Source organism: Chiloscyllium punctatum, chromosome 11 (genome assembly GCF_047496795.1).
Source record: "Chiloscyllium punctatum isolate Juve2018m chromosome 11, sChiPun1.3, whole genome shotgun sequence".
NCBI classification, from domain to species: domain Eukaryota; kingdom Metazoa; phylum Chordata; class Chondrichthyes; order Orectolobiformes; family Hemiscylliidae; genus Chiloscyllium; species Chiloscyllium punctatum.
Window position 1 is genome coordinate 70,884,965 of NC_092749.1, and position 12,664 is coordinate 70,897,628.

The following is a 12,664-nucleotide window of genomic DNA, read 5'->3' on the forward strand; positions in this document are numbered from 1 at the left end:
AATCTTCACCAAATTGCATGCTTTTTCTTTTACTTTCATGCTGTTCCTGACTTCCCTTGACAGCCCTTAGTATGTTTGTTATTCCTTGGGATGAATTTCTGTGGTGCCTCACAAATTACCCCAAAATACTTGTTCCATTGCTGCACCAACATCTTCCATGCTGGGTTCCCTTTCAAATCAACTCTGGCCAACTCCCCCCTCATGTCTTTGTATTTACCTTTACTCAACTGTAAAAGCATTTCATCTGATTCCAGTTTCTCCCTCTCAAACTGCAGGGTGAACTCTATCATCATATGATCACTGCCCGCTACAGGTTTCTTCATTTTAAGCTCTCTAAACATGTCTGCCTTACACTTTACTAAGTCCAGAATTGCCTATTCCTTACTATTGCTCCAAAAACAATCTCATAGATATTCCACAAAATTATTTTCTTGGGATCTGCAACCAACCTGATTTTTCCCAGCCCACCTGCATATTGAAATCCCCATGACTATTTCTAACATGCCTTTTCTATCTCCCGATTTATTTTCTACCCCTACATAATTCCCATTTGGGTCTTTTTACCTTTGTGGTTCCTCAACTCTACCCATGCACACAGATTCATAATTTCCAATCTTATATCACTGTTTGCTCTCAATTTAATTTAATTTCTTACTAATAAAACAACACTGATTCCTCTGCCCGAGCTTTCAAAAGGACGTGTATCCTTGGATAATTAGTTCTTAGCCCTGATCTCCTTGCAGCCACGTCTTGGTGATGCCCACAATATTGCACTTGCCAATTTAAATCTGCATTATAAGCACATTTATCTGGCTTTGTAAACTCTAAGTGTTTAAGTACCACACCCTCAGTCCTGCATTGACTGCTCCTCTCTCATACTTCTTCCCTTGTCTGCTGTGGCTAAAGTTGGATTCTTCACCCTTTTGATACTCTGACTTCTTACTTATTCTGGAAACTTTGATAATCTCTCCTGAACTCTCACTCTTTAACTAGTCAAAATCCCGTAACCACCCTATTTAGCCTTTCCACTAGTCCCAGACCAGCTTAAGTGGAGCCAGTCCCAATGGTCCAATTATTTCTTGTTCCAGTACTGATGCCAGTGCCCCACAAAATGAAACCTCTCTTTCCTACACCACTCCTTTAGCCACAAGTTTACTTGCCTAATCTTATCTTTTTGCCAATTTGCAAGTGGCTCAGGCAATTATTGCAAGATTACAGCCTTTGAGGTCTTGTTTCTAACTTTGTTCAGAATTGCTGTTATTATTGAAACATGATCTCTCAACCTCTTGTCTTCATTTTTGGTGCCAACACAGACCAGAATAACTGGATCCGCCCCCTTCCTCTCAAATATCCTTTCATATTCTAAAATGGTGGACTGAGAGTAGTGTGGATCTTGCAGCTGCACCTGAGATTACCTAGATTTCTTAGTTATTACATTTCAGTAGTAGAAGATTTTTATTTTGATTCATATTTAGTTTTGTTTTTAAAGTGAATGACATAAAACAGAAGCAAAATAAAGTGCTTGATTTTTTCCAAATGTACATTTTGAAGAGGCCGACACAATTTTCTCTAAAATTATCCACGTAGAAGGGGAGACTTTTTAAAACATCGCTAAAGAATTTTTTTGACTTGTAGAGGAAGTCTTTTTTTTAAAACGGAGTTGTGTTTAAATGTTTTTAAACGGAGCTTTCAGAAAGGCCGACACATGGACAGCTCTGGAGTGAAGAATAAAAGCTGTCAGTTGGACCACTTGAGCAGGAGCCCTTTTTAAAATTTAACTGTTCAGCTAAGTGCTGATTTTATTTAAAATTTGGAGATTTGATTTTTTTTTGTTTGCATGCTTAGCATTAATTTGGATAAGGACAGCTAGTTTATTTTATATATAGGGTGCTACTGGAAGCTACTTCTTGTTAAGATTAAGGTCACTGAGGGCACATAAGAGACACAGAGTTTGATGGCTAGGAGACTTAGAGAAGTCATTACACAGCAGGTGACTGTCAGGAAAGGGAAGATGGTAGTTAGAAGTCTCCTGTGGCTAATTCTTCTCTCAAACATATACTCAGTTTGGATTATTGTTGAAAAGGACAGTGTCTCAAAAGCAAAATACAGGAGTCAGTCAGATCTTGGGCAGTAAGAATGAACCTTATTGAGTCATAGAGATGAACAGCACAGAAACAGACTCTTTGGTCCAACTTGTCCATGCTGACACATATCCGAATCTAATCTAGACACATTTGCCAGCATTTGGGCCCATGTTCCTATAAACCCTTCCTATGCATATACCCATCCAGATAGCTTTTAAATGCAGCAATTGTACCAGCTTCCACCCCTTCCTCTGGCAGCTCATTCCATACATGCACCACCCTCTGCGTGAAAAGGTTGCCCCTTAGGTCCCTTTTATATCTTTCCCCTCTCACCCTAAACCTATGCCCCCTAGTGCTGGACTCCCCCACCCCAGGGAAAAGACTTTGTCGATTTATCCTATCCATGCCCTTCATGATTTTATAAATCTCTCTAAGGTCACCCTTCAGCCTCTGACGCTCCAGGGAAAACAGCCCCAGCCTATTCTGCTCAAAAGAGCTCAAATACTCCAACCCTGGCAACACCCTTGTAAATCTTTTCTCAACTCTTTCATGTTTTACAACATACTTCCCATAAGAGAGAGACCTGATTGGAAAGCTGAGCCTGCTGGGCCTGAATACTTCCCTCTGTAACTGGATCATAGACTTCCGGACTGGGAGATCTCTATCAGTCCGGATTCGGAACAGCATCTCCATTACCATCACACTGAGCACGGGGGCCCCCGCAGGGCTGTGTGCTCAGTCCACTGCTGTTCATCTTACTAATACATGACTGTGCAGCGAGGCACAGGTAGAATCACATCATCAAGTTCGCTGATGATATGACTGTAGTGGGTCTCATCAGCATGATCGATAAGTCAGCATACAGAGAGGTGGTGCAGCGGCTAACGGACTGGTGCAGAGCCAACAACCTGTCTCTGATACTGGACAAATCAAAAGAGATGGTTAGCTGACTTCAGGAGGGCACAGAGCGATCACTCTCTGCTGGACATCGACGGCTCCCCTGTGAAGATCGTGAAGAGCACCAAATTCCTTGGTGCATACCTGGCAGAGAATCTCACCTGGTCCGTCAACACCGGCTCCATAGCCAAGAGACCCAGCAGCGTCTTTACTTTCTGCGCAGGCTGAGGAAAGCCCACCTCCCACTCTCCACCCTCAACATTCCACAGAGGGTTTATTGAGAGTACCCTGAGCTGCTGCATCACTGCCTGGTTCGGGAATTGCACTTTCTCGGATCGTAACACGTGACAATGGATAGTGAGGACAGCGGAGAAGATCATCGGGATCTCTCTTCCCTCCATTACAGACAATTATACCACACGCTACATCCGGAAGGCTAAGAGCTTTGTGGAAGACCTCTCACATCCCTCACTCAAACTCTTCTCCCTCCTGCCATCTAGCAGTAGATACAGGAGCATACGATGTCTCACAGCCAGACTGTACGACAGTTTCTTCCACCAAGCCATCAAGCTCCTTGACACAGTGTAATCGGACATTTTCCCAACTGAAATTCTTTTGTATTGCTGCTAGAAAAATGTCTATTATCCATTATTCTTCTGTTACACAGTAACTTGCGCGTTTTGCACTTTTTATGCACTTTATGCCGTGTATGGTTGTGTAGTTGTGCTGTCCATTTAGCACCCTCAGTACTGGAGGAACGCTGTCTTGTTTTTACTGTATCAGTTGGATATGGTGTAAAATGATAAATAAAAGCTCCTCTACTCTACTCTACCAGAATTTCACGCAATAATCCAAAAGTGGCCTAACCAACATCCTATACAGCCTCAACATGACCTCCCAACTCCTGTATTTAATACTCTGACTGATAAGGAAAGCATACCAAATGCTTTCTTCACTATCCTACCTCCCTGTGACTCTACTTTCAAGGAACGATGAACTTGCATTCCAAGGTTTCTATGTTCAGCAACACTCCCTAGGACCTTAACACTAAGTGCATAAATGCTGCTCAGATTTGCTTTCCCAAAGTGCAGCACCTCACATTTATCTAAATTAAACTCCACCTGCCACTCCTCAGCCCATTGGCCCATCTGATTAAGATCCCATTGTAATCTGAGGTAACCTTCTTCGCAATCCACTACACCTCCAATTTTGGTGTCATCTGCAGACTTACAAACTATAACTCTTATGTTCATATCCAAATCATTTATTTAAATGACCAAAAGTAGTGGACCCAGCACCAATCCTTGTGGCACTCCACTGGTCACAGGCCTCCAGTCTGAAAAACAAACCTTCACCACTACCCTCTGTCTTCTATATTCGAGCCAGTTCTATATCCAAATGGCTAGTTCTCCCTGTATTCCATGAGATCTAACCTTGCTAACCATTCTACCATGGGGAAACTTGTACGCCTTACTGAAGTCCATAAAGACCACGTCCACCGCTCTGTCCTCATCAGTCCTCTTCAAAAAACTCAGTCAGGTTTGTAAGATATGATTTCCCATTCACAAAGCCATGCTGACTATCCCTAATCAGTTCCTTGCCTTTCCAAATACAAGTGAATCCTGTCCCTCAGGATTCCCTCAAACAACTTGCCCACCACTGACGTTAGGCTCACTGGTCTTTAGTTCCTTAGTTTACCCTTACCACCTTTCTTACATAGTGGCACCATGTTTGCCAACCTCCAGTCTTTCGGCACCTCACCTGTGACTATCGATGGTACAAATATCTCAGCAAAGAGGCCCAGCAATCATTTGCCTAGCTCCCCGCAGAGCTCCAGTGTACATCTGATCAGGTCCTGGGGATTTATCCACTTTTATGCATTTCAAGACACCCAGCACCTCCTCCTCTGTAATATGGACATTTTTCAAGATGTCACCATCTATTTCTCCACATTACATGTCTTCCATGTCCTTCTCCATAGTAAGCACTGATGCAAAATACTTGTTTAATATATACCCCATCACCTGCGGCTCCACACTTCAGCTGCCTTGCTGATCTTTGAGGGGCCCTAATCTCTCCCTAGTTACTCTTTTGTCCTTAGCGTATTTATAATAACCCTTTGGATTATCCTTAACTCTATTTTCAGGGTTTGACAAAATTTTAAAAGAGTAATTGTTACAGGGGACTGTCCTGTCTAGAGCATATACGTCAGATGTTGCGGCAGTGAGTGTGAATCTAGGATTGTGTGTTGCTTTCTTGGTGCCAAGATTAAGGGTGTCTCTAACAATATACTTCAGTCATTTTAAGAAGAGAGTGAGTAGACAGAAGATATTGTACACAATGGTAGGAATGACGGTGAGGAAAGAAATAAGTGTGAATATGAGAGGTTAGGTGAAAAATTCAAAAAATAGAACCTCAAAAACATTAATCTCTGGTTTACTTCTGGTGCCTAGCTGGAATGAGGGCAAGGATACAAGTATAAAGGAGATAAATCAATAGCTGATGCTGTGGTGTATAGTTCAGGGGTTCAGGTTCTTGGATCATTGGGATCTCTTTTGGGGAAGAAAACACCTATTCAAAAAAGGATGGATTTCACCTAAACTGGAAAGGGACCAATATCCTAGCAGGAAGATTTGCAACAGAGGAAATAGAAAGATAGATAAGGATAGTTCTGAATTTGAAAAGAACAAGTTAATTAGAAAAAAAAAACAGAGAAGACCACTTCAGAGACTCAAGTAACTCTGAGGAATTAAACTGCATTTATTTCAATGCAAGGGATCTTACAGGTAAAGCGGATGGACTCAGAGTATGTTTGGAAAAATGAGATTGGGACATTATAATTATTACAGAAACTTGGCTGAAGGATGATCAGGACCAGCAGCTCAAAGTTCCTGGTGTCAGATGAGCGAGAAAGTGAGAGAGAGAGACAGAGTGAGAGAAGTTTCTGATTAGGGATAATGTTACGGCCGTGCTTAGGGAGGATATTCCAGGTAGTATGTCCAGTGAAGTTATTTGGGTGGAACTGAGAAATGAGAAAGGGATGATCACCTTATTAGGATTGTAGTATAGACCCCCCCAAATGGTCAGTGGGAAATTGAGAAGCAAATTTGTGAGGTGATCTCAGTTATCTGCAAGAATAGTAGGGGATTTTAACTTTCCACACATAGACTGGCACTGTCATAGTGTTAAGGGATTGGATAGAGGGGAATTTGTGAAATGTGTACAAGAAAAGTTTCTGATTCAGTATGTGGATGTGCCTAGTAGAGAAGGAGCAAAACTTGACCTACTCTTGAGAAGCAGGGCAGGGCAAGTGACAGAGGTGTCAGTGGGGGTCACTTTGTGGCAAGTGATTATAATTATATTAATTTTTAAATAGTCATGGAAAAGGAGAGACCTGATCTAAAAGTTAAAGTTCTAAATTGGAGGAAGGCCAATTTTGATGGTATTAGACAAAAATTTTCAAAAATTGATTCAGGGCCGATGTTCGCAAGTATAGGGACAACTAAAAAGTGGCAAACCTTCAAAAATGAGATCATGAGCAAGTCCAGAGACAGTGTGTTCCTGTTAGCATGAAGGGCAAGGCTGGTAGGTGTAGGGAATGCTGAATGACTAGTGAAATTAATGTTCTAGTCAAGAAAAAGAAGGAAGCATAGGTCAGGTATGGATGAAGGGAATGAGTGAATCCAGAGAGGATTATAAGGGCAGTAGGAGTATACTTAAAGAGGGAAATCAGGAGAGCAAAAAGGTGACATGAGATAGCTTTGGTAAATAGGGTTAAAGAGAATCCAAAGGTTTTTACAAATACATTAAGGACAAAAGAATAATTAGGGAGAGAATAGGGCCCCTCAAAGATCAGCAAGGTCGTCTATGTGTGGAACTGCAAGAGATACGGGAGATGCTAAATGAGTATTTTGCATCAGTGTTTACTGTGGAGAAGGATATGGAAGCTAGAGAACTTGGGAAAAGTGTCCACATCAAAGAGGAGTTGGTGCTGAACATCTAAAAATACAGAAAGATGGATAAATCCCCAGGACCAGAGCAGACAAACCCTAGAACTCTGTGGGAAGCGAGGGAAGTGATTGCTAGGCCTCTAGCTGAGATATTTGTATCATCAATAGTCACAGGTGAGGTGCCCGAGTGTGGAGGTTGGCTAACGTGCCTTTATTGAAAAACAAATGTGGTAAGGAAAAGCCAGGGAACTACAGACCTGATAAGCCTGCCATCAGTGGTGGGCAAGTTGTTAGAGGGATTCTGAGGGACAGGATTAGCAAAGGCAAGGACTGATAAGCAATGATCAACATGGCTTTGTGCATGGAAAATTACGTCTCACTAAGTTGATTGAGTTTTTTGAAGAAGTGAAAAGGACTGAAGAAGGCAGAGCGGTGGACATTGTCTATTAGATTTCAGCGAAGTATTCAACAAGGTTCTGCATGGGAGACTGGTTAACAAAGTTAGATCATATGGAATACAGGGAGAACTAGCCACTTAGATACAAAATTAGCTTGAAGGTAGGAGACAAAGGGCAGTGGTGGAGGGTTGTATTTCAGACTGGAGGCCTGTGACCTGCAGTGTGCCATAAGAATCAGTGCTGGGTTCACTGCTTTTTATAATTAATATAAATGATTTGGATGTGAATATAGGAGGTATGGTTAGTAAGTTTCCAGCTGACACCAAAATTGGTGTAGTGGACAGTGGGTTACCTCCGGTTACAATGGGACCTCGGACTGGACGGGCCAATGGGCTGAGGAGGGACAGATGGAGTTTAATCTCGATAAATGTGAGGTGTTACATTTTAGTAGGGCAGGACGTCTACACTTAATGGTAAGGATGTGGGGAAGGTTGGCAAACAAAGAGACCTTGGAGGGCAGGTTCATACTTTCTTGAAAGTGCAGTTGCAGGTAGACAAGGTAGTGAGCACGGCGTTTGGTATGCTTGCCTTTATTGGGTAAGTGCACTGAGTGTGGAATTTGGGGCGTCATGTTGCTGCTGTACATGACATTGGTTAGGCCACATTTGGAATACGGAGTTAAAATCCGGCCTCCCTAAACTTGAAATGGTTCAGGAAATATTTACAAGAATGTTGCCAGTGTTGGAGGATTTGAGATACGGGGAGAGGCTGAATAGGCTAGGGCTGTTTTCCCTGGAACATTGGAGGCTGAGGGGTGACCTTATAGAAGTTTATAAAATCATGAGGGGCATGAATACAGTGAATAGTCAAGGTTTTTTCCCCAGGGGACAGGAGTTCAAAAAGGCACTAGTTTAAAGTGAGAGGGGAAAGATTTCAAAGGGACCCAAGGGGCAAATTTTTCACACAGAGGGTGGTGCGTGTATAGAATGAACTGCCAGAGTAAGGGGTGGAAACTGGTACAATTACAACATTTAAAAGGCATCTGATGGGCATAAGTGGAGGAAAGGTTTAGAGGGATATGGGCCAAATGCTGGCAGATAAGACTAGATTAATTTAGGATTAGGTCAGCATAGATGAATTGAACCTAAGGGTCTGTGTCTGTGCTGTACATATCTATGACTCTAAAAGGAAACCAACAAGATTGATAAGGGCAGAGAGGCAGACATTTGTTTACTTAGACTTTAGTGAAGCCTTTGACAAGGTTCCGCATAGTAGACTAATTAGATCACATGGGATTCAGGTGAGCTTGCCAACTGGATACAAAATTCGTTTTTAAAGGCAGGAGACATAGTGATCGTAGAGAGTTGTTTGTCAGAATGGGGGCCTGTGACCAGTGGTGTTACAGAGGGATTGGTGCTGGATCCACTTTTGTTTTGTCATTTATCTAAATGATTTAGATGAGAATATAGAAAGCATGTTAGTAAGTTTGCAGATGACACCAAAATTGGCTGTAAAGTGGATAGTAAAGAAGGTTATCTAAGATTACAAACAGATCTTGATCAGTTGGGTCAATGGGCTGAAGAGTGGCAGATAGAGTTGAATTTGGATAAATGCAAAGGATTGCATTTTGGTAAAACAACACAGGCAGGATTTATACAATTAAAGGTCGGGCCTTGGGTAGTGTTGTAGAACAGAGATACCTAGGGGTTCAGGTACGTAATTCTTGGAAGTTTGCGTCACATATATACAGGGTGGTTAAGAAGGTGTATAGCATACTTGCCTCCATTGCTCAGACCTTTGAGTATAGAGCTTGGGATGTTATGCTGAGGTATTACAGGACGTTGGTAAGGCCTCATCTGGAGTACTGTGTGCAGTTCTGGTTGCCCTGTTATAGTAGTGATATTATTCAGCTGGAGAGGGTTCAGAAGAGATTTACCAGGACGCTGCCATGAGTGGATGGTTTGCATTATAAGCAGACGCTGGAACTTTTCTTACTGGGAAGTCTATAACATCAGGGGGGTATATAGTTAAGGTGAATGGAAGGTACCTTTTCCCTGGGGTGGGGGATTTCAAGACTATGGCCATATTTTGAAGGTCAGAAGAGAAAGATGAAAAAAAAAAGACAAAAGGGCCAATTTCCTTTTAATTTTATACTTTTTGTTTTACACAGAGTGTGGTTCCTGTCTGGAATAAGCTTCCAGAGGTACAGTCTGAAAGACATTTGGATAAGTGAATGAACAGGAAAGGTTTGGAGGGATATAGGCCAAGCACAGGCAGGTGGGACTAGTTTAGTTTGGGATCATGGTCAGCATTGACTGGTTGGACTGAAGGGACTGTTTGTGTTCCGTATGACTTTGTCCTTCACTTTGACACCAGCTGGCATCACACTAAGTGGGTTTCTTGATCCTGCTCACAAAGATCGCTCTCTGTCCTCCTAACTACCCCTCTTGATCTTTTCCAGTTTATCTTTCTTAGGTCCATTCTGATTAACTCAGAATTTATTTTTTATCCCCCCAAACTCTTCCTTCGGTCCTTGCTTTACTTATATCTTTTTTTCTTATTACTTAAAACTTAATAAAGATATAGTTCTCTGCTCTGGTTCACTTCCCTTCACTAACTTCAACAGTGATTATTCTATGGTTGGGTATCTTTTGTAATCAATCCTTCTATATATTAAATCCAAGATTCTAAATGCTTTGCTAAACACTCTCCCATTGTTCTACTACTTTCCAAGATCAATTCACACGCTTCCATCACGTTTCTCTGATCTTGCGCATAATTTCTGATTTTATTACGTAGGATCTGAATATCACAATAATTTGCCAGTTGGAATGGAAGACAACAAAACTGGGCACTCCTGGGACAATTTTAGAACAGCACTGAGGCAGGCCTCTGCACAAATCTCCCAACACATTAATGTGGCTGGAGATCAAGCATGATAACTAACCCACAGGAAGGAAGGGAACATAAAAACAAAATATTGCCTTATATTTCAATAAAGAAATAAATGAAGCGACTGAGTCATTTCTAAATGCAAAATTTCACAAATATAATGGCCTACCTGTTTTTATGATGTTACACAATTCAAATATGAGTAGTCGGTTGTCACTGCCACGGTCCAATCGCTGTTCTACACTGGAGTTTAATTCATAGACCACTGCTTGCATGTTAGAGTCCAGGTACTAAGCAAATTAGAGGAACAGCATATTGTCTTTGAAAATTAGTAACTTTTGAGCATTAACATTTATCAAAAATATTTAAATTATTGCCAAGTAAACAGTTTTTTAAACTGATAATCAGATTTTATTTAAACTTATACAAATCAATTGCAGAGTAGCAATTGCAATGGTCAAAAATAGCAATATTATATCATTAAATTTCCAAGCGTGGTGAGCTTCGATCCAAGTCAACCATTTATGGTCATTTTATGTTACACATACAAGATTTGAAGTGTGTATACTTTAATGCCAGAAGTATACGAAATAAGGTAGGTGAACTCGCAGCGTGGGTTGGTACCTGGGACTTCGATGTTGTGGCTATTACGGAGACATGGCTAGATCAGGGACAGGATTGGCTGTTGCAGGTTCCAGGGTTTAAATGTTTTAGTAGGGTCAGAGGTGGGGGTAAAAGAGGGGGGGGTGTGGCTTTGCTTGTCAAAGATAGTATTACAGCGGTGGAAAGGAAGATGGATGAAGATTTGCCATCTGAGGTAGTTTGGGTTGAGGTTAGGAATAGGAGAGGTGAGGTCACCCTGTTAGGAGTCTTTTACAGGCCTCCTAATAGTCCTAGAATCGTTGAAGAAAGGATTGCGAAGATGATTCAGGAGAAGAGTGACAGTAATAGGGTGATTGTTATGGGAGACTTTAACTTTCCTGATATTGATTGGGAAAGCTATAGCTCAAGTTCGTTAGATGGGTCAGTGTTTGTGCAATGTGTGCAGGAGAGTTTCCTGACACAATATGTAGATAAGCCAACAAGAGGTGAGGCCATACTGGATTTGGTTCTGGGTAACGAACCAGGCCAGGTATTAGAACTAGAGGTAGGTGAGCACTTTGGGGACAGTGACCACAATTCGGTGATTTTTACTCTAGTGATGGAGAGGGATAAGTGTGTACTACAGGGCAAGAGTTATAGCTGGGGGCAGGGAAATTATGATGCGTTGAGGCATGACTTAGGATGTGTGGATTGGAAAAGTAGATTCCAAGGCAAGAGCGTAATTGATATGTGGAACTTGTTCAAGGAGCAACTATTGAGTGTCCTTGATAAGTACGTACCTATCAGGCAGGGAGGAAAGGGTCGTGTGAAGGAGCCGTGGTTTAATAAGGAGTTGGAATCCCTTGTTAAATGGAAGAGGGCGGCCTTTGTAAAGATGAGGCGTGAAGGTTCAATAGGGGCGATTGAGAGTTATAAGGTAGCCCGGAAGGACCTGAAGAGAGAGCTAAGAGCAGCAAGGAGGGGACATGAAAGGTCCTTAGTTGGTAGGATTAGGGAAAACCCTAAGGCTTTCTATAGGTATGTTAGGAATAAAAGAATGACTAGGGAAGGAATAGGTCCAATCAAGGATAGTAATGGGAAGTTGCGTGTGGAGGCTGAAGAGATTGGGGAGGCGCTGAATGAATACTTTTCGTCAGTATTCACTCAGGAACAGGACATTGTTGTCGATATGAATACTGAGGCACGAATAAGTAGAATGGATGGCTTTGAGATATGTAGAGAAGAGGTGTTGGAAATTCTGGCAAGGGTGAAAATAGATAAGTCCCCTGGGCCTGATTGCATTTATCCTAGGATTCTCTGGGAAGCAAGGGAGGAGATTGCAGAGCCATTGGCCTTGATTTTTGTGACCTCTTTGTCTACAGGAGTAGTGCCAGAGGACTGGAGGCTAGCAAACGTGGTTCCCTTGTTCAAGAAGGGGAGTAGGGATAATCCTAGTAACTATAGGCCAGTGAGTCTCACTTCTGTTGTGGGCAAAGTCTTAGAGAGAATTATAAGGGATAGGATTTATGCACATCTGGATAAGAATGATGTGATCAAGGATAGTCAGCATGGTTTTGTGAAGGGCAGGTCGTGCCTCACAAACCTTATTGAATTCTTTGAGAAGGTGACGAAGGAGGTAGATGAGGGGAAAGCGGTAGATGTAGTATATATGGATTTTAGTAAGGCGTTTGATAAGGTCCCCCATGGTAGGCTACTGCAGAAAATACAGAGATATGGCATTGAGGGTGAGTTGGAGGTTTGGATTAGGAATTGGCTCTCTGGAAGAAGACAGAGGGTAGTAGTTGATGGCAAAGATTCATCTTGGAGTGCCGTCACTAGTGGTGTTCCGCAAGGATCTGTT

General features: G+C 42.0%; 1 protein-coding gene across 6 annotated transcripts in view; it reads right to left on the bottom strand.

Moving 5' to 3' along the window:
* pde10a (phosphodiesterase 10A) overlaps positions 1 to 12,664 on the bottom strand; it is a 452,977-nt gene that overhangs the window by 140,548 nt on the left and 299,765 nt on the right. For all 6 annotated transcript variants that reach the window (XR_011961886.1, XM_072581016.1, XM_072581017.1 and 3 more), the window contains one exon: positions 10,391 to 10,511. Coding sequence is in view for 5 of the 6 variants with exons in the window: in XM_072581016.1 (XP_072437117.1) it covers positions 10,391 to 10,511 (121 nt within the window). In the remaining variant the exon portion in view is untranslated. The remainder of the gene's footprint in view (positions 1 to 10,390; positions 10,512 to 12,664) is intronic.